Raw genomic sequence first — 22,587 nt, forward strand, 5'->3', positions numbered from 1 at the left:
GATTCTGCATTATTCCCTCCACAAGATCATGCTCCGTCTCGGCGGCTCGAACTGCAGCAACATCCATGCTTCCACTGGTTTCCTGCGCGGCAAGGGCAAACTTGTGGTCTGAAGTCAAGGCATGTTAACGAATGGCGTCGGCTTTCATCTTGTCGCATCCTGTGGTCATACGTTCGCCCGACCGGCTCTTTCGCATGCTATGCAGAACAGTAGTTGTAATGTTGAATCAAACTGGACAAACGGATATGTCTGCAACCAAGTTGACTTGAAGTTTCTGGCGTTGCAGTTTCGTGATGCAGTTAGTTTGTTGGGCGCTGCCAGTGATGATGAGCTTTGCTTTGTTGGTAGAGGCGTAGTTGTGCTCGGCGCTGATACCACGGAGTCATCAACGGCAGAAGGGGTGCATAGTGTGGCGTCCTGAAAATACATGTACATCATTTTGAATACGTATTTATTTGAAGAAACTTGACCCACATTACTATTGCCGAACGACAACACAGCTTATTCTAAACAAATTTACTTTATAAAAACGCTAAATTGTAAAATGCGTCATACAATGAGTATTATTAGTGTACAAATTAAAGATGCACTCTTACTCCCAAACTTAAGATTTCCCACAATTAATAATAATGTGTAAATATTCCAAAGAATAAATGTCGAAAACAATGGTTCTTATAAAGGGTACCGAGTTTAATTTATGAATGAAATGAGCATAAAACACGGTATTTCTACCTGATGAGACTATAGTAGACAACAGTAAATCTTTTAGCATTCACCAAGCATGCATTTAGTATTTTTGCGCTTTCTGTTATTAAAAAAACTGTTACAAACGTGTTGTCAGTAATCAATATACATGCGTATGTATTGCCTTTGAATAAGAGTGTCACTTTAATTAATCGTCGAACGAAAAAAACAGGTACCTTTTGCGCATCAGCTTCCTTCTGTTTCTTTAGAGGAGTACAGAATGCAAACAGTGTTTGTTGGCGACCAGAATCGCATTCTGCTTTTCTTTTCTTAAGATTTTTGTACATGTTGATCTCGTATTTTATCTTTGAAAGTCAAAGAAGTATTTTTCATAACTATATACTGCGCACAGTATTGTCTTAATTGGCACTTTAATACCTGTGAAAAAAAGCTATGATAACTCACTTAATTAGATACATACTATATCAAAGCACTGAAAGTGCTGATGGACGGTGACATTGTTCGGTCTGCAGAACTAAGTCCTTCCTCTTATAAACACAGAAAATCATCGGAACCTAATCTTGAATAAAGAAGCATAATTTGAACACTTTTAAGTGAGGACAATTAGACAATGCTTCAAACCAAATATCTGAGCTTGATATTTATTTTCCAAACATAATTATTCATCTTAATGCTGTAGCTTTGAAAAGTTGATGAAAATGTCACCTGGCAATATCATCGTTAATGTTTGTTTGCAGAACTACTTCATAGTCAATCTTTCATTCCAGTTGCATAACAAATACGCCAAAAGGACACAATCAAGATAACTGAAGCATAACATTAACAGATGTTTTTTAAAACAGTATACATGGTCCAAAGTTCAATGTTGTACTCAAAATTAAAAACGTAGGCCTTAGCTGAAGCAACTGTGCACAAGATGATCAATTTGCAAGAAAAACAATTGTCGAAAACTGACATAAACTTGGTATTAATGTGTAGAATGCATTGAATCCTACTAACTGAAGTACCACATAGTTTACAATTTATTTTAGCTAAGCAGTGATTTTGTATTTTTCCATTAAAAATATTACTGAGTATGTCTACGAAGGTATATAGCTTAAATATACCACCGGTTTGGAGTAAGCCTTTGTAACACAGTGGATACAACACTGGACTGCTACCAAAAATGAAAAACAACACCAACGCATATATAATTACACTTTATTGATGACATTATATCAAAGACAACCCGCATATTTATTGAAAGTCGCGAAATTCCCATCAGAACAGGTTGATGAAAGTTGTTATGTGCCGACGTCAGTCTGTCGCACGTGGATTATTTTTACACCCAGGATATTCGTACAGCGATTGGCGATTGCATTCAAAGGACAGTGAAAGCTCCTCCTGCCTACTATTTTTAGCAAGGGAATGCTCGCCACGTGATTTCAGTGGCGCGTGTTATTATTCTTTTCTGCAATTCACATGATGACCATGTGTTTATCGGATTAATAAATGGAAAGCGTGCTGCAGTCATTGCACGCATGGCTAATTATGGCCTCGGGTAAGATAATTATCAACAGAGGCCTGCTGATTTACGTTGACACCTGTGACATTTGTGACGTAATACCGTAATACGATAATCAAAGTTATATTTAAGATATAATTAAGATTTAATTAAATGTATATGTGTCTACATACTGTATGTTTAGTAATGTAGGGCATATTTGATTGCCATTTGAATATGGAGGTGGTTGACAGCCTACCTGGTACAAATGTACAAAATGGTCATGTTAATTACAAAAACGTGTATTCCTTGGGTTGTAAAGCTGTCATATTTATATAACAAAGTAGTATAAGAGAGATGATTTTGGATGTAAAAACAGAGGGGTTAGGCAAGGCAAGGAAAGCGGCCTTGGGTCCTTAATGGACGGCAGTTAGGATGCGGGATTACCTTAAATGTCATGCTGTATTTAGAACTTGTTATTATACTAAGAAAGAACATGGAACAATAAAGAACTGACATTCGAACGGTTGTTGTTTAATAACTTAAAGACTTCCAACAAGTTAAGTGAACAGTAGCATTACGTGACACATTGGGTCATAAAAGTGATGGAAATCATGAAAAGCACGGTTTTGAACTAGATTTTAAGGCAAAACTTGCAAAAAATTGATTTTAGTCGCCCTCTCGAATATTTAATCGCCAATTGCGATTTTGGCGATCAATAACGCTATAACATAGGGTGATAGATCATAATGAGAGGGAATGCAGTGTACAGTAACCCAATTCTATTTCAGCTAATTACAGAGTTACTGCCCTTTGTTACTTTTTTTGTCCGGAGCATAACTTGAAAACTATATATTGGATGGAATTTAATAAAACTTCATACAGTGATAGCTCATAATGAGAGGGAGTGCAGTGTACAGGAACCGCAATTCTATTTCAGCTAATTACAGAGTTACTGCCCTTTGTTACTTTTTCTTTTCCGGAGCATATCTTGAAAACTATTGGATGGAATTTAATAAAACTCCATACAGTGATAGATCATAATGAGAGGAAGTGTAGTGTACAGGAACTGCAATTCTATTTCAGCCAATTACAGAGTTATTGCCGTTTGTTACTTTTTTTTGTCCAGAACATAACTTGAAAAATACCGGATGGAATGTAATAACACTTTATACAATGGTACAGCACAATGAGAAGGAGTTCAGTGTACATGAATCACTACACTATTTTAGCAAATTACAGAGTTATTGCCTTTTTCTGTGTTTTTTTTGTCAAACTTTTGTCTGGACAGTTACTTGAAAACTACTAGATGGAATAGCATAAAACTTCATACAATGATAAATCATAATGAGAGGCGGCGTTCTGGGGTATTAATCACCTTCAGTGATAGCTCTAGTTTGGAAAAAATCTGATGAACAAGTTATCAATTTGGTGTGGCCTAATGCTTGAAACAGCTTTATTAAGTGGTCCACTTCCATGGTTGTTCAAATTATGCCCCTTGGGTCAAAACTGGCAGTGCCCCCGGGTCACAAGTTTCCTAGAGACTCATTTAAGAAATATTTTCAAAATCTTCTTGTTTCAAACCACAATGCCCATACCTTTGTTGTGGAGCATCATATGATGACCGTCTAGCAAAACATTTGAAATTATGCCACTTGGGCAAAAGCTTGTCCCCGACCTTCTTGACTTACTTTTTAATTGTTAAAGCTACAGCAATGAAATTTTGACCATGAGTACAGTTTTGAAAGCAAATATTATTTACCCTTAGATTACCTTTACTTGGCACATATTAAAATAGTTCCTGCAACTTTATATCTGCTTACAACACTTTCTGTCCTCATATGTTGAACATGCAGCATTTTTTAGCTAACCCAAACACAAAAAGTGAACTATATATTTGTTGCCTATTACTCATACATACATGCTCTGGATTGAAAATGACCACAAGAGCCATGCCAGTAGAGCATAGGCCCTCTTGGGCCTCTTGTTTATATATAGTTTGCATGCACTGTGCTGTTTGTGGAGTTTTGTGCTGTTCTTCTATGTTTCTTGTTTGTGATTTTATGTTCTATGTCTTTGGCGTTTACCCTGTGCCATTAAACCGGGTTTATGTTTAAACTTTTTGCTACTGAGCTTGTTTCTGCAGCTTTTTGCATAAATATTACAAAATAAATCATGTAAGAATATGTAATATTTTGCACATATCAGTAAAACACATGTATAAAACACGGATGACAGGGAAAACTCTTATGTATTTGAAAACTCCTTTAAGTTTCTTGTCCTCATTGGAGCGATCTTGCATAATAATTATATTAATCAGATATGACAGGTCGGGAATTCAAATATACAATACATAATTAATGCAGTACGGCCTGCACTGTTAGCTAAATAAGCTATTATGGACGAACTATACCCAGTACCATTGTATGTAAGATGGAAGGACATATGTGCTATCATTATCCGTTAATATATACCTCAGATTTTGCAAAAGTATATTAGCATTCATACTTCCTGGTACGCTGAGTCATTTTTAGCTTGACTATTCGAAGATTAAGGAGAGCTATCCCAGTCACCCCAGTGTTGGCGTCGGTGAAACCACTTATGTTAACGTTAGCGTACCACCTCAAATATTTTCAAAGTCCATTTACATCTGGCTTTGAAACTTTGCACACTTGTTCACCATCATGCCCCACACCTGTACACAGGAGGAGGTAACTCTATCAAGCATTTGGACAAAACTATGCCCCTTTTTATGCCCCCGAAGGTGGGCATATTAAAATCGCACCGTCCGTCCGTCCGGCTCTGTAACTTTCCCTTGTATGGACAGATTTTAAAATAACTTGCCACATGTGTTCCACATACCAAGACGACGTGTCGCGTGCAAGACTCGTGTCCCTACCTCAAAGGTTAAGGTCACACTTAGTGTTTATTCACAATGGAGTGCTGCATATAAGGACATAGAGTATAGGTTGTTGTGTCCGGGCTGTAACTTCCTCTTGTATGGACAGATTTTAAAATAACTTGCCACATGTGTACCACATACCAAGATGACGTGTCGCGTGCAAGACCCGTGTCCCTACCTCAAAGGTCAAGGTCACACTTAGTGTTTATTTGCAATGGAGTGCTGCATATAAGGACATAGAGTATAGGTTGTCTTGTCCGGGCTGTAACTTTCTCTTGTATGGACAGATTTTAAAATAACTTGCCACATGTGTTCCACATACCAAGACGACGTGTCGCGTGCAAGACCCGTGTCCCTACCTCAAAGGTCAAGGTCACACTTAGTGTTTATTCACAATAGATTGCTGCATATAAGGACATAGAGTATAGGTTGTCGTGTCCGGGCTGTAACTTTCCCTTGTATGGACAGATTTTATAATAACTTGCCAAATGTGTTCCACATACCAAGAGGACGTGTCGCGTGCAAAACCCGTGTCCCTACCTCAGAGGTCAAGGTCACACTTAGTGTTTATTCACAATGGAGTGCTGCATATAAGGACATAGAGTATAGGTTGTCGTGTCCGGGCTGTAACTTTCTCTTGTATGGACAGATTTTAAAATAACTTGCCACATGTGTTCCACATACCAAGACGACGTGTCGCGTGCAAGACCCGTGTCCCTACCTCAAAGGTCAAGGTCACACTTAGTGTTTATTTACAATGGAGTGCTGCATATAAGGACATAGAGTATAGGTTGTCGTGTCCGGGCTGTAACTTTCCCTTGTATGGACAGATTTTAAAATAACTTGCCACATGTGTTCCACATACCAAGACGACGTGTCGCGTGCAAGACCCGTGTCCCTGCCTCAAAGGTCAAGGTCACACTAAGTGTTTATTCACAATGGATTGCTGCATATAAGGACATAGAGTATAGGTTGTCTTGTCTGGGCTGTAACTTTCTCTTGTATGGACAGATTTTAAAATAACTTGCCACATGTGTTCCACATACGAAGACGACGTGTCGCGCACAAGACCCATGTCCCTGCCTCAAAGGTCAAGGTCACACATAGTGTTTATTCACAATGGAATGCTGCATATAAGGACATAGAGTATAGGTTGCCGTGTCCGAGTTTAAACTTTCCCTTGTATGGACAGATTTTAAAATAACTTGCCACATGTGTTCCACATACCAAGACGACGTGTCGCGTGCAAGACCCGTGTCCCTACCTCAAAGGTCAAGGTCACACTTAGTGGTTATACACAATGGAGTGTTGCATATAAGGACATAGAGTATTGGTTGTCGTGTCCGGGCTGTAACTTTCTCTTGTATGGACAGATTTTAAAATAACTTGCCACGTGTGTTCCACATACCAAGACGACGTGTCGCGTGCAAGACCCGTGTCCCTGCCTCAAAGGTCAAGGTCACACATAGTGTTTATTCACAATGGAATGCTGCATATAAGGACATAGAGTATAGGTTGTCGTGTCCGGGCTGTAACTTTCCCTTGTATGGACAGATTTTAAAATAACTTGCCACATGTGTTCCACATACCAAGACGACGTGTCGCGTGCAAGACCCGTGTCCCTGCCTCAAAGGTCAAGGTCACACTTAGTGTTTATTCACAATGGAGTGCTGCATATAAGGACATAGAGTATAGGTTGTCGTGTCAGGGCTGTTACTTTCCCTTGTATGGACAGATTTTAAAATCACTTGCTACATGTGTTCCACATACGAAGACGACGTGTCGTGTGCAAGACCCATGTCCCTACCTCTAAGGTGAAAGATACACTAATTGTTTATTCACAAGGGAATTTTGAATATAAGGACATAACAGTGTAGGTTGTCAAGTATGGGTGGTATTTTTTATGTTCAGAGGCAATTTAAAATAACTTGCCATATGTATTTGACATGTAAAGGCAAGATCAACTTTTCATGTACTGACCTTGTTCGTAGGTCAATGTCACATTCGGGGGCATTCGTCACATACTGTGACAGCTCTTGTTCTACTTAGAATTTACATTAAAGTTTGCGTACCACCACAAATATTCTCAAAGTCCGTTTACATCTGGTTTTGAAACTTTGCACGCTTGTTCACCATCATGCCCCACACCTGTACACAGGAGGAGGTAACTCTATCAAGCATTTGGACAAAATTATGCCCCTTTTTCGACTTAAAATTTACGTTAAAGTTTGCCTACCACCTCAAATATTTTCCAATTCAATTTATGTAAATATCTCAGCACATCATGTATTGAATTAAAATCTAACCTAACAGTGATCCATGCATGTTTCGCCAAAAATTTTCAATCCATACACTGAAAAGCGGCGGAATAGTCGAGCGCGCTGTCTCTGTGAAAGCTCTTGTTCTCTGCATTGCTATGTATTTGTAAGTTAAAAAAATATCCACCCTTGCATATGTAAATCATATGATTATGAACATTCTAATGATTCTTATTTCCATATAGTGCTGTTGCGGCTTATTGGATTAAATATATACATTGTCAATATTTTGTTACACTCTCTTTGTTTAGGCTAAACTGATCTGAATTGAAACAGTATTTTCTATACTACAATTGTGCTCACATTATCTTAAAATTGGAATTCGGATTAATGGTACTGGGGGTTTAAACTTATTAAGTGTGCACACACCTCACACTTATCCCAAAGATTCAGAAGTAGAAACATAAAAGGTAAATCTTATCCAAGTATGCATTACATTGAGGAATCTTAAATACAAACCAATCATAAAAAATAATAAAGGGTAACCCCAAGTTATTTTATGATAAGGGATCCCAACTCTATATGCAGAAGAAAGGAATACAATTCAAAGTAACTTATAGCAAAGGTTTTTATATAAGATATCTGCTGAATGCTGTCAGAAGATTAACCCGGTCCGTATTAAAAATGGTGTCTGCTGGGAATCCAATAACATACCGCCCGACTGATATTGACCGATATTGACTTGGTTGTTATTACTTGTTAATTTTGGTTTAATTACTCGTCTGGCAAGACTGGTTTTCGGACACTTTAAAAACAAGATATTTCTTTGCCCGGTTAAGCAATAAAAGCGTTACTTTATACAATACTTAATGTGAAAAACTAAGAAACAAGCTCAGAAGCCAAACGTTTATACATAAACCCTGTTTAGTGGCACAGGGTAAACGTAAAGTGCTTTCGCATCGGAATGTTATGATTAAGAGGCGTTTTTTACTCTCCATGTATACTCATACAAGTTGTTATTTATTTTTAGCTCACCTGAGCACAAAGTGCTCAAGGTGAGCTATTGTGATCAGTCTATGTCCGGCATCTGTCGTCCGTCTTCCGGCATCTGTTGTCCGTCGTCCGTCGTCAACAATTGGTTATAATCATCCTCTTCTAAACCGCTTGGACAATTTTGATGAAACTTCATATGAATGATCCTTGGTTGGTGCTTTTTCAAAATTGTTCAAAGAGATAAATTCCATGCAGAACTCTGGTTGCCATGGAAACCTAAAGAAAAAGCGTCCACAATTGGTTATAATCATCATCTTCTCCTAAACCTCTTGGACAATTTTAATGAGACTTCATAGAAATGATCCTTTGTTGGTGCTTTTTCAAAATTGTTCAAAGAAATTAATTTCATGCAGAACTCTGGTTGCCATTGCAACCTAAAGGAAAATGTCAACAGTTGGTTATAATCATCATCATCTCCTCCTAAACCCCTTGGACAATTTTAATAAAACTTCATAGGAATGATTCTTGGTTGGTGCTTTTTCAAAATTGTTCAAAAAGATGAATTTCATGCAGAACTCTGGTTGCCATTGCAACCTAAAGGATAACGTTAACAATTGGTTATAATTACATCTACTCCTAAACACCTTGGACAATTTTAATAAAACTTCATAGGAATGATTCTTGATTGATGCTTTTTCAAAATTGTTCAAAGAAATTAATTCCATGCGGAACTCTGGTTGCCATGGCAACCTAAAGGAAAAGCGTCCACAATTGGTTAAAATCATCATCTTCTCCTAAACCTCTTGGACAATTTTAATGAAACTTCATAGGAATGATCCTTGGTTGGTGCTTTTTTTTAAATTGTTCAAAGAAATGAATTCCATGCAGAACTCTGGTCACCATGGCAACCTAAAGGATAATGTCAACAATTGGTTATAATTACATCTTCTCTTAAACCCCTTGGACAATTTTAATAAAACTTTATAGGAATGATTCTTGGTTGGTTTTAAAATTGTTCAAAGAAATGAATTCCATGCGGAACGCTGGTTGCCATGGCAACCTAAAGGAAAAGCGTCCACAATTGGTTATAATCATCATCTTCTCCTAAACCCCTTGGAAAATTTTAATAAAACTTCATAGGAATAATCCTTGGTTGGTGCTTTTTCAAAATTGTTCAAAGATAATGGTTGCCATTGCAACCTAAGGAAAAATTACAAAAAGTTTTTGCCAAATACTATGAAGCCTCCCAGCAAACAATTGACGTTGGAAAGACGTTGTAACAACGTCAGAAACTGACGTTGGATAAACGTTGTATATTGGTTGAAAATGTAAGTTTTTTAGACGTCGAAATCACGACGTTGAAACAACGTCGGAGTTATGACGTTGAAACAACGTGGTGATAATGACCAAAATCCATAGTATAAACATGTATACCACACAGGTAACAGGTAATAAGGAATAACTGTAACATACACCTACATTCATTAACAAACAACTCAGACAATGTACAAGTTTTATTTTCACAACCAATCTGTACAGACACTTAAAGTATTAAATGATAAAGGCACATTCAATTAAAGTTTAGAGATGTATGTTAATTAACTTGTGTAAACAGTTAGTCGTCCTCCACCTCCTTGTCTGTCTGGAGCGTACTTCAGACAGGATCCAATTGCCCCATCAACCTTATGTTCAGTAGCAGTAAATACAGTGACATTTGCTGAAATACATAAAAATCTTGTCAAATTAAATTATATTGACTTGAAACAGCTGAAAATAAAGTTTTGATATCAAATTCCACACAACAGAATTTATCCAGTTTTGGCACAATATTTGCTGTATTTTTTCATTATCTTTAATTGTTATACTTATTTCAGTTACTAGAATCTGTGATCAAAGCTATCGAGTATAAAATCATTTCCAGTGAATAATTGCTTTGTTTTCCTTGAGCCGGCTTTAGTGCTATTTTTATAAGAGGTGAATGCACAAGACTATACCTGGTACTCACTTTAATAATAAAATAATTAAATGATTACTGTCAATAAGCAGATTTGACTTGGCAAGTATTACCTTGAAAAACTGCTTTTGGAAAGTCATTTTCTCCTTTTCCCCTTCACGGTAAAGCTAGGCATAACATCATCCATCATAAACCTGTCAAAAAGGGGTACATAATAATATGAATTTGATAACAATATATTAATTTTGCTGGATGGCATTGTGTTTAACAAAAACAAGGGTAAATAACATGGGCCTTTCGGATCATGATCAAAGTTACACAGAAAATACTAGTACATGTATTTACAGATATTATTTAAGAGAACAAATAACATTGTTTTCTCATACAAAAAAGTACAAATCGGCGCGATGTCGATTGAGGGCGAATCGGGTTGAATTACATGTATGCTAAAATTTCATTGAAGCAACCTTGTAATTTACACAGAAAATTATTGCTTTAAACCGTTAAACATGCATTGTATGAACTTACCTTGTTGTATTATTTAAAATATGAACCGTCGTGTCTCTAGAGGAGTAATTAACTCTTTCTCTCTGGTCAATATTCATACACCTCATGAGCAATATGGCGATTGAAATGGGTTCAAAATTGCGCACGTCTAATTTAAGATAAGGAATTAAACATGCATTTTTGGGGAATTATCTAAATGACATGATAAGAAGCTATCGATATAATTATTTCTGCTAATTTTAATTAATCATTATAAATACATTTTTTTTAAATCTGAAAGTTATGTAAAGTTTACTCATGAAGCAAGGGCAGCAAGTCTTGCTATATGGTCTCCCTTTTTGTTGGGGATTCCACTACTTTCTATACTTAGTAACAAGGGAAAAGATTTTAAATTTTATGAAGTCTTCAACATAGTCACTTCTGAGGTAATTATTGTTCTTTTTTAAAGGTTCATAGATTCAAATAATTATTTTACACTTTAGAAATTTCATTTTTAATAAATAATAAATTAAATAATCAGACTTTTCCATTAAACTTCATGTCGATTATTGTTCATGCAGATGCTACAATCTTATCTTCTGTGTGGATAGTGTTATTCACTAATAACTATTATTAATATTAGAAGGAATCTGATGTTGTCCTAGATGGGCAATAGTGATAATATTAGTTGAAGGTATTGAATGTGATCTGATATTTGATTTTTAGAGCTTAAGGCAGTTTATTGATTTTATTGGATGGTGCACTGTTTGTTGTTTGTGTACATATATACTAAAAGTTCTTTCAGTGTGCAAGCAATTTAACATAGTTTTGTCAGTGTGCAGGCAATTGAACAAAGTCTTGTCAGTGTGCAAGGCAACTGAAAAAAGTCCTGTCAGTGTGCAGGTATCTGTACCAAGTGCTGTCAGTGTGCAGTCAATTATCAAGTCCTGTCAGTGTGCTGCGCATGCAACTGAACAAAGTCATGTCAGTGTGCAGGTGAGAATAAAATTCTGTCAGTGTGCAGTTAATCATCAAGTCCTGTCAGTGTGCAGGTAACTGAATAAAATCCTGTCAGTGTGCAGTCAATCACCAAGTCCTGTCAGTGTGCAGGAAACTGTGACAAGTCCTGTGAGTGTGCAGGCAACTGTGACAAGTCCTGTCAGTGATTATCCAAGGCAACATGTTTGACCAGTATGTTTTTTATGCGCCCGAAGGTGGGCATATTAAAATCTCACCGTCTGTCCGTGTGTCTGGTTCAATAACTCGTGTCCGTCCTGTAACTTTCTCTTGTATGGACAGATATTATTATAACTTGCCAGATGTGTTCGACATACCAAAGCGACGTGTCATGTGCAAGACCCGTGTCCTTACCTCTAAGGTCAAGGTCACACTTAGTGTTTATTCACAATGGAATGCTGCATATAAGGACATAGAGTATAAGTTGTCATGTCCCGGCTGTAACTTTCTCTTGTATGGACATATTTTAAAATAACTTGCCACGTGTGTTTGACATACTAAGACAACATGTCGCAACCAAGACCTGTGTCCCTCCCTCTAAGGTCAAGGTCACACTTGTTTATTCACAATGGAACGCTGCATATAAGGACATAGAGTATAGGTTGTCGTGTCCGGGCTGTAACTTTCTTTTGTATGACAGTAATTTAAAATGACTTGCCACATGTGTTTGACATATCAAGACGACGTGTCGCGTGCAAGACCCGTGTCCCTACCTCTAAGGTCAAGGTCACACTAAGTGTTATTCACAATGAAATACTGCATATATAAGGACATAGAGTATAGGGTGTACAGATTTTAAAATGACTTGCCACATGTGTTCAACATACCAAGACCACATGTCATGTGCAAGACCTGTGTCCTTACCTCTAAGTTGAAGGTCACACTTGTTTATTCACAATGGAATGCTGCATATAAGTACATGGAGTATAGGATGTCGTGTTCGGGCTGTAACTTTCTCTTGTACGGACAGATTTCAAAATGACTTGCCACATGTATTCGACATACCAAGACGACGTGTCGAGTGCAAGACGCATGCCCCTACCTCTAAGATGAAAGATACACTAAGCGTTTATTCACAATGGAGTGCTGAATATGAGTGAAGGCTGTCAAGTAGTATTGTGGTGTTTTTTATGTTCAGAGGCAATTTAAAATAACTTGCCATATGTAAGGCAAGATCAACATTTTATGTACTTGTTCATAGGTCAATGTCACATTTGGGGGCATTTGTCACATACTGTGACAGCTCTTGTTAAATATTCTTTGAGAAACAAGCTATATTGATAACAAAGGTTAAATTCTTTGACTCAGGTGAGCGATTTAGGGCCATCATGGCCCTCTTGTTCTTGTTTTATTATCACCTTTAGAAAGCTATACAGAGGATAATTGTTTGTTTCTGTGCAAAATCGCAATATTTGTCACCGAGTAAGCACCAAAAGCTTATTTCACGAATGGGGTAGCCATGAGTGAACAATATACTTTTGGTGTTCAAGAGTTCAAATAGTTTGCGATACTACATTGAAAAAAAACATTCTTTTAAGTATATTCCTGAAAAACGACAACATTTAATTGTAATTTTTCAGAAAAGCGCGCCAAATTATATGCGAACGTAAAGTTATTTCTGAAATGGCATCATCGGAATTGTGTCCCAGCCCTCGGCATGATGTAGTTTGATTTGGACGTAAAAATTGCTAAAATTTGAAGAGTGAAAAATATCAAATTCATATTTTCACTGTTTGAAACAGTAAATTTCAATTTATTTCACTGACAAATCTCTATAAATCAGAGCATAAAAAATGACTTTAAATGTACTGAGCATATTTGACCGAAATAAAGTTTTGTTGTTGAGCATTGACAGGTGTTCACCAGGGTTTTGTTAGCTATTTGGTGATCTGGGTCAAGAGTTTAATAGCTCTTTGTTTCTGATATACAATATCTTCAAATATATATTCAAGACAGAAGACATGTATAAATATTGTTGTTATTAATAGGCTTGACAAAAAATTTGAATTCCAGTGTTTTTTCAATATGTTGCATATCAGTAATAGTCCGAGACAAAATCTACCTACTCTGTGTTTGCTAGAATGTTAAGTTATGTATGCTTTGTTCTTTTGAGTTAACTGTCTAAGCGATATACATGAGTGAATAATGTCAGTGTTTCTATTTTCAGGACATCACCCTTTTTTCAACGAGGAACTGAAAAAACTTCTTTTGCAACTTGATTTGACAAACAAATTTCCCGAAAAGATATCTGTGGTAGAAGCTCTTGCAGTAGACATACATAATAAACAGGAATCAAGCAACGAGGAAAATCTTAAAAAGGCGCCTTGGATTTTGTTAAAAAGTCTGTTATCAGCTGTTTATTACGCAAGGGATACTGTGCCAAACCAACTTACAAAATTGGAAGACACGGGAACACTAGTTGTAGATTTGGAACACTTTTATGATGCTGCACCACAAACAACAGAGGAAGGAGGATCAATAAGCAGGCTTGACATTCTTTGGACATTATTTCATTGCTGTGACCCTTTCGTAAAACAAATTATTGTTAGAAAACTATATATTTGCAACTTGGCCGTGCCCTTTCTATCCAAAGATTACAGATCAAATTTAGTTAAGGCCTTCATCTGGCCTCTGCGTCATTTAAGTTTGTCTTTTGATGAATCATCAACGTTTAGTGAGCATGCTTTTGACATTTCAACTCATGTGGTCGCGTTTGGACGTCTTGGTAGACCCACGTTGTCCAAATCATGTATATTAAATGAAATTCTCTCCGACGAAAAAACAAAAACAAAATTTCCTGTATTCTATGATTACTCATGCGAGTCACAACATGAAACGAGGTCTGTGAGTAAAGGAACTGTTGATTTATTTTGGTTGCACCCACGTCCAGAAAACTATATGGAGATCATGACAACTCTTTTTAACATGAGAGGTAATTTAGCAGAAGATTTTAATGCATCTTTTTTAAATCTTACTAAGAACTTAGCTGATATATTAGTTGTATTTACTGACATTGATGACCTTAAAAGAAGCATTAAGTCTTATGAACATATTCTAAAACGATTTCAATTTGTGGTCGTGGTAATGTCAGGGCTAGTTTTCAGAGACCGAGATACTTTACAGGTGTTAAAATACATAAATGAAATTTCAAAAGAATCAAGCTCTGATATTAAATTTATTCAGACTAATAAAGGTCATGATGTAAGTAAAACTGGGGAAATTGTAGAAAATATATTAATGGTACTAAAAGAGCACTTGAGAGGAAAAAAAGGCGACTCTTTACACGAACGATTTGATAGAAAGACGAGCCAAGATCTTTTAGTTGAAACAATTTTCCAAGCAGAATCTAACAATGCCGAACGGGCTGCAGATAATGTACTTCAAGAAATCATTCAGGAAACAACGGCGTGGAAGTATGACAAAAACATTTCAATAAAAGATGACCTTGACCACTGCAGACATTCAATAACGCCCTGCTCATCCATTTACTCTAGTGAACTAAGTAAGTTAATTAGAGCGCTTGAGGTATCACAATCATCAGATGAGTCGGAAAAAATTCAAGATCAAATATTGGGTGTCCGCATAAAGCAAACACAAAATATAACAGAGAGTGTTGCTTCTTTTGTACAAAATCTGTGTGAGTGCAAAACAAATGTTGAAAGACATTTTTATATCAACTGGTTAAAACATGGAATGGAAAAAAAAATGAGAAAACGTATGCCCCATTTACAATTGATGAAGGAAAACGAAGAGAAAGTCTTAAAACAGCTGCGCTTAAACAATGCAACAGAACACGAAATAAAACAACAAGAACTGACTATAACTGACATTGAGAAACAAATTGAAAATCTTACTTTTGGTGTAGAATTTCTTTTCAGAGAAACGGCCCACATATGCGATTCATTTATATATTTAACGGAAGATACAGAACAGATAAACCTACCTTCACTGGAAAAAATAACGAACACATACGCTGATTTGGTCATTCAGGGACAAGTTCATCTAGAGCTAATTGACAGCGATAATTTTTATATGCCAACCCTTTGGATTAGAAATGTTCTTGCTTCGATCAATGCTAAACTAATCAATTCGAAGCTGATTACAGTGTCTGTTTTGGGATTACAAAGCTCGGGCAAATCAACTTTGTTGAATACCATGTTTGGTGTACATTTTTCCGTCAGTTCAGGTCGATGTACAAGAGGAATTTATGCACAGTTGTTGCCAATGAGGTGTAAGTTTACAGGAATCTCTCCCTTTAATTATTTAATGGTTGTTGATTCGGAAGGTCTAAGGTCATCAGACCTTTTAACTGTATTATACAGTTACAACCGTGATAACGAAATGGCTACTTTTGTTACTGGATTAGGAAATATTTCAATCATGAATATCATGGGAGAGCATATTTCCGATCTGAAAGACATTTTACAGATAGTTATTAATGCTCTGCTACGCCTGTATGAAGCAAATAATGCTCTTCCAAAAGATCAAAGATGCTTTCTTGTGCACCACAATGTGTCAGAACACGCAGCTAAGAAAAAAATGTCAGCAGGGATTAAAAGGTTCGTGGAATGTTTAGACGTTGTAACTGAAGAGGCTGCAATCCAAGAAGGTTCTTTATCAAAACGTTTCACTGATGTCATTCAATTTGATCACGATTCAAGCGTACAATATATACCCTGCCTTTGGCAAGGGGTTTATCACTTAAAGCATGTTAACACTGAGTATAGCTCCGCTATTATCAAGTTAAAACATTGTCTTATGAACTCGGCAATGAATATTGACTCAGGCAAATCATTTACTGATTTTGGAATACAAGCAGTTGATTTATGGAAAGGAGTTATTTCAGAAAATTTTGTGTTTTCCTTCCGGAACAGGTTGGAAATTAAAGCATACTGCACGATATTTGAACAAATAAACAGAGCGCTGTGGCGTGAGGAGATGTCTGTTAGAAAAAAAGTACTGACTTGTTCTCAAGGCAGCCTTTCACAATGTAAATTAGAAACAAATGTAGAAGACGAAAGGAATAAACTGAGATATGAAACTTCCAATGCGATTGAACAATTTACAGAGTCAGCATTAACCATGTGCGAAAAAATTTTTGGTGAGAGTGAATATAAAGATATAGCATTTAAATGGAAATGCGACATTCATTTGTATATTAAAAAGAGATCTGATGAAATACATAGTAGTTTAGTTAAAGAACTTAACAACAGTTGTGAAATCAAAAAATTTGAACTTTCCACTTTAAAGCTAATGAAGGACAAACGAACCTTGCTGAAATCAGAGGCCACTAAGCTTGCAAAAACATTACGCAAAAAGGGGAATGGAATTGATCGAAAAACCATTGATAGTTCATTTAATAAGATATGGAAAAGGTATAAAAATGAAAATGTTTGCGACAAAATTGACTTTCACGAATTAACAAAGCTACATGTGCTTGAAAAATTCAAAAATGATATTAAAATTCTCCAGAAAGTGATCAAGCATACAACAGAACCAACTACATTAAGAAATAGTTTTGCCTCAAGTCCTTTTTGTCGCACCGATATAAACACTGACGAACCAAATGAAGCTAAACAGATAATACTTTATATTTGCGCTCTCACAGACAGAGTTCATTTATGGGACAAGAACCACTAACAGCTATTGGATTGAAAAGGGCTGGTGCATTTTCACCAGCCAATATTTATTGTATGATTATTATATAATTGAGATTATGAGTGAAATTATAAGTACAAGTCCCATAAAGTTGGGCGTACAAAAAAGTCCTTTCTGAATGTACAATATTAACTCACAAATACAAAGTTGAACAGGCAGAAAGGAGGTGGGGTGGGTTGGAGGAAAAATATTCGACAGCGAAGCTGCTTGTTGATCATCTGCGTGGGCTTGGAAATTGCAATGACGTACTGCGCAACTTCCGCCACGCTTCAAGTGTAAACAGGTTATGTTACACTAATTGAAATAAGAACATCCAGACACCACGCTGACCAGCTCCTGACTGCCTGCCGTTGAGCATTTAAATGTATAAGTGCTTAATATAAATCAATTTATAACTCCTTTGTCTTATAAATTATATTTTTATATTTGCGCTCTCACAGACAGAGTTCATTTATGGGACAAGAACCACTAACAGCTATTGGATTGAAAAGGGCTGGTGCATTTTCACCAGCCAATATTTATTGTATGATTATTATATAATTGAGATTATGAGTGAAATTATAAGTACAAGTCCCATAAAGTTGGGCGTACAAAAAAGTCCCAAACCAAGTCCAACCAAAGGAGGGGAGAGCGCAAGTATATTCGTATTCAATAATGACTAGAGAATAATACTTCAAGGTAGCAAAAACTACCAAAATTAATAAAGAAACAAAAATAATAACAATAAAAAAAATTTTATGTAAAAATAAAAAAAATAAAATGGCAAGTTTAGAAGAAATAAAGAAAGTTGACAATGTATAATACATGTGAACCTATACAAACATATGGTACAGTATAGGTAAATTGAAGTGTAAAGGTACTGCCCATTGAAAAAGCAGTCATTGACACATATCTAAAATAACAACAAAAAGGTAAACATGATTAGAAACATTTGTCAAAAGATTTGACACATAAGGAGTCATGTCAAAGTAAAATGTAAGTTTGGCACATTTAGACAGATATACATACACACAAATTAACAGCCTATGGAAAATATATACATATAACACAAGTATCTACAATGATTATCAAAGCACATGTTTCAAGATGATTGAGACACACTACCAATGTCCCTAATTGTTAAAAAGGAAGAAAAATTGGCATGAAAAAGTGCCATGTGAAATGGATGCACAACCAACATCCACCATAATTGTTATGTGACAACGTGTTGTATTGCACACCTGGTTTGCCTTTTTGAGTTTTGAGGAGATAGATGTGAGCAGATTTTGCGTAGTATATTATGCAAGAGATGCAATCAACAGCTGTTGTTTAACTGCATCAATTTGTGTGGGCTCATGATGAGTGGTATTGGTAAAGGCGTTTTGTTGAGGTGAGGAGCCAATGTCAATGCTTTGCTAACCTGCAAACGGGAAAGCAAGTCGCATATTGTGTTGTTCTTAGTGCTAATGTGTTTGGAATGAAAGCAGAAATTGTTTTCCAAAGCAGTCAGAACAATAGCTCTTATTAGTTTCATCATAATTTTGTCTTTTGATGTCTGTTTGTTCAAGCAATAAACAACGGCCATGTTGTCGCAAATAAATAATATGTTTTTGTTTCTCCAGAGGTGGCCAAACATTGTCACAGCAAGTGCAATTGGGTACAGTTCAAGAATATTGATATGGTGATGTTTGACCTTTTCAGGGAAGATACCAAATGTCCAGGAAGAACCATGGGTGCACGCAAACCCTTTTGACCCTGCGGCGTCAGAAAACAATTTCAGGGTTGTAGAAGGAATAAATCGTTCCCCTGTTAAAAGTGTGCAACCATTGTAGTTATCTAGGAAGGCATGCCATAGAGCAAGATCGGCTCTAGTTTCGCTGGTCATGCGAATATGATGGTGAGGTTTGATAACACCAATGGTCAGGTCATAAAGGCGCCTTAAAAAGCAGCGGCCTGGTTTTATAACTTTGCATGCAAAATTGAGGTGACCTAAAAGGGATTGTAATTCTTTTAGTGTAACCTTTTTACGATGTTTGAAGCTTTTTAAGAGATCACGGAGCAAACTGACTTTGTCTGCAGGCAGCTTGGCAGTTAATGAAGTGGTATCCACTAGAATTCCATGCACTTCTGCTGAAGTGTTGGGATGTACTGTTTTTGAGTCCTTAATTGGCAGACCGATATCTTTAGCAAAATTCAGGAAAGTCTTTAGGGAATTTGAACAAGTTTGAGTTCCAGCCGGACCCACAAAGATGAAGTCATCAATAATGTGAGATACGAAGTTGACCTTGAGTTTATGTTGTAAGACCCATTGAATACTCGAAGAGAAAGCTTCAAATATGGCAACTGATGATGAAGCACCCATTGGTAAAACCGTGTCAAAATAATATTTGTTATCGAAGGTGAAACCTAGTTTGTGGTAGTCTAATGGTGACATTGGGATAATTCGAAACGCTTCTTCGATATCAGCTTTTGCGATGGTTGAGTTACGTCCACATTGCAGAATGAGAGAGGCAACATGGTCAAATGTTTCTAATGTTACCGCAGAATTTTGTTTTGGTATAAGTGAGTTCACAGCAGGCAAGGTTGCTGAAGGTGAGAATGATAAATCGTGGATAAGACGAAAACAGTTTGGGGTACGTTTTGGTACGGCTCCCAGCGGGCTACAGACAAAGTTTTTTAGTGGAGGGGTGTTATATGGACCCTTTATGCGACCCCGGGTCACTTCCTTTGAGAGTTTATTTTGAACAAATGTGAAGTGAGTATGCACAGAAGAATGGTTTTGTGCAGTATGTGGTGAAAGGATTCCCTCTGTACCAAGAGGAAATCCCTCACTGAAACCTTTGGCAAGAAACTGTGTTTTATCGGTGTCATAACCATGAAGGTAATCTATGAACTTGTGGATGAGCACCGGGGTGGGCAGAGGGAAATCAGTCTCTTTTATGAGGCTGATGTGTTGGCAGGTTGACTTGTTTGGAAAGTTGATGGGGTCTTTGACCATGAACTGTTGGGTATGGGGATCTCTTTGGTGCATGGAATGGCTTTGGGCATCCACAGGCACCGTGGGGCCCCTCACAGTTGCTACATTGGTGAGAAACTGTGCATTTGAGTTTGTTGCAGGCTCCTGATTCTTGAAACTCCCAACAGTAACCTTTCTTGTATAGGATATGTGCAGGGATTTTGTTTGAGTGTGGCCTAGAATTGAACTTTGAGGGGCCACGAAAGGAACTGTTCATCATACAGCAGAAAAGGTATGTTTCTGTATGTATAGTTCCCCAAGGAATGGATGGTGATGCTGCACGCAGACGCCTAAATTTTTCATCATAGGCAATCCATTGTTGCGAGTTATGGGAGAGATTTTGGATGATGGACATGTACCGGAAAAGTTGTGGTGCTTGAGAATGATATTTTGCTGAGTATATGTCTGCGTATATTTGAAAAGCCTTATTCCATTGGTCAATTTCAGTAATTTGTTTAGCAGATGCTTTCTGTATTGAAGTCACAGTTGAGTTGTTTGTTTTTTTGATGGTCATTGTTTCACCAAGATGGTCCCTATGGATAATGGATGCAAAGTCAACATACTCTCCATTTAGAATTTTGTCAGCAAGTTTCTGATCCAACGGGGGGTGAATTGCTGAAAAAGCTCCCAAAGAAACATGTTCTGGTTCGGCATTTTCAGATGGAAAGTCAGTATTAACCTCGCTATAAAGCGAATCAACTGAAGCAAGGTCTTGCTCTGATGAATCAGAGGACGCAATCGAAACAGCTGTACCGTCTGGTTTGGCAGCACCGGCACTGTTGATCAAATCCCCGATTTCCTGGAGAATGTCATCGTCTTTCGATATAACATTGGCCAACAAGACAGCAAGGCGGCTTTGTTTCCCACCAGTGGTGCTGGGCTCAGGGTCTGCCTTACGTTTCCCCGTCTTGGCAGATTTAGGGTTCTTCTTGACCATGGTGCTGAAACTATTAAAAGAGAAATACCAGAAATCAGGTAGAAACATATACCCAAAAAATAATGGATTGGAAATAGGAACACAACCAATGCCCTAAAATCCATCCATAAATATACAAGGATTGGAAATAGGCACACAACCAATGCCCGAAAATCCATCCTTAAAAGTACAAGGCTTGGAATTAGGCACACAACCAATGCCCGAAAATCCAGTCTTAAAAGTACAAGGCTTGGAAATAGGCACACAACCAATGCCCGAAAATCCATCCTTAAAAGAACAAGGCTTGGAAATAGGCACACAACCAATGCCGAAAATCCATCCTTAAAAATACAAGGCTTGGAAATAGGCACACAACCAATGCCCGAAAATCCATCCTTAAGTACAAGGCTTGGAAATAGGCACACAACCAATGCCCGAAAATCCATCCTTAAAAAATACAAGGCTTGGAAATAGGCACACAACCAATGCCCGAAAATCCATCCTTAATAATCCAAGGCTTGGAAATAGGCACACAACCAATGCCCGAAAATCCATCCTTATCATAATAAGTATTTGACACAAAATGCCAAAAATGAAGCAAATAAAAATATTTGTATTCAAGTAAAATGTGCATCTGCACAAAGTTTGGTTCGTATGACATCAATATGAAATGTCTACAAATATTTGTTCGGGTAAGCATTATTTCCCCAAAACTTGAATACAGAAGTCAAATAGAGTACCATGCCATATTAACCGTGTACTCTATTATAGTTTATATAAGCGATAAATTTGACATATAAACAACTGCGTTGCAGAGAAACAGAAATGATAGTAATACTTGAAACCAGTTTTTTTTTTTTTAAATGGTGCCAGATGGGAAGAGCAACTGTTCTCTCATGGGCTGCTCACTGTCAACTGCAACTGCTCTGTTACAACACTGGTTTCATCAGTGTTGTAAACCCGAGAATCCACATCAGAATGCACAATTGAAAAAATATTCGACAGCGAAGCTGCTTGTTGATCATCTGCGTGGGCTTGGAAATTGCAATGACGTACTGCGCAACTTCCGCCACGCTTCAAGTGTAAACAGGTTATGTTACACTAATTGAAATAAGAACATCCAGACACCACGCTGACCAGCTCCTGACTGCCTGCCGTTGAGCATTTAAATGTATAAGTGCTTAATATAAATCAATTTATAACTCCTTTGTCTTATAAAT

General features: G+C 37.1%; 2 protein-coding genes across 3 annotated transcripts in view; one reads left to right on the forward strand and one right to left on the reverse strand.

The window, feature by feature from the left end:
* Window positions 1–17,793, forward strand: part of LOC128207952 (interferon-induced very large GTPase 1-like) — a 32,202-nt gene extending 14,409 nt beyond the window's left edge. For both annotated transcript variants that reach the window (XM_052911176.1, XM_052911178.1), the window contains one exon: window positions 13,966–17,793. In XM_052911176.1, the coding sequence (XP_052767136.1) occupies window positions 13,966–17,438 (3,473 nt within the window). In that variant the 3' untranslated portion in view covers window positions 17,439–17,793. The remainder of the gene's footprint in view (window positions 1–13,965) is intronic.
* A 141-nt stretch (window positions 17,794–17,934) lies between these two features.
* On the reverse strand, window positions 17,935–22,585 carry LOC128207953 (uncharacterized). The gene is made up of 2 exons (XM_052911179.1): window positions 22,206–22,585; window positions 17,935–21,398 (listed from the first exon to the last, which is right to left on the reverse strand). The coding sequence occupies exon 2, from the start codon at window positions 21,386–21,388 to the stop codon at window positions 20,363–20,365; it is 1,026 nt and encodes a 341-aa protein (XP_052767139.1). The 5' UTR covers window positions 21,389–21,398; window positions 22,206–22,585; the 3' UTR covers window positions 17,935–20,362.
* Window positions 22,586–22,587: the final 2 nt, after the last annotated feature.

Source organism: Mya arenaria, chromosome 11 (genome assembly GCF_026914265.1).
Source record: "Mya arenaria isolate MELC-2E11 chromosome 11, ASM2691426v1".
NCBI lineage: Eukaryota > Metazoa > Mollusca > Bivalvia > Myida > Myidae > Mya > Mya arenaria.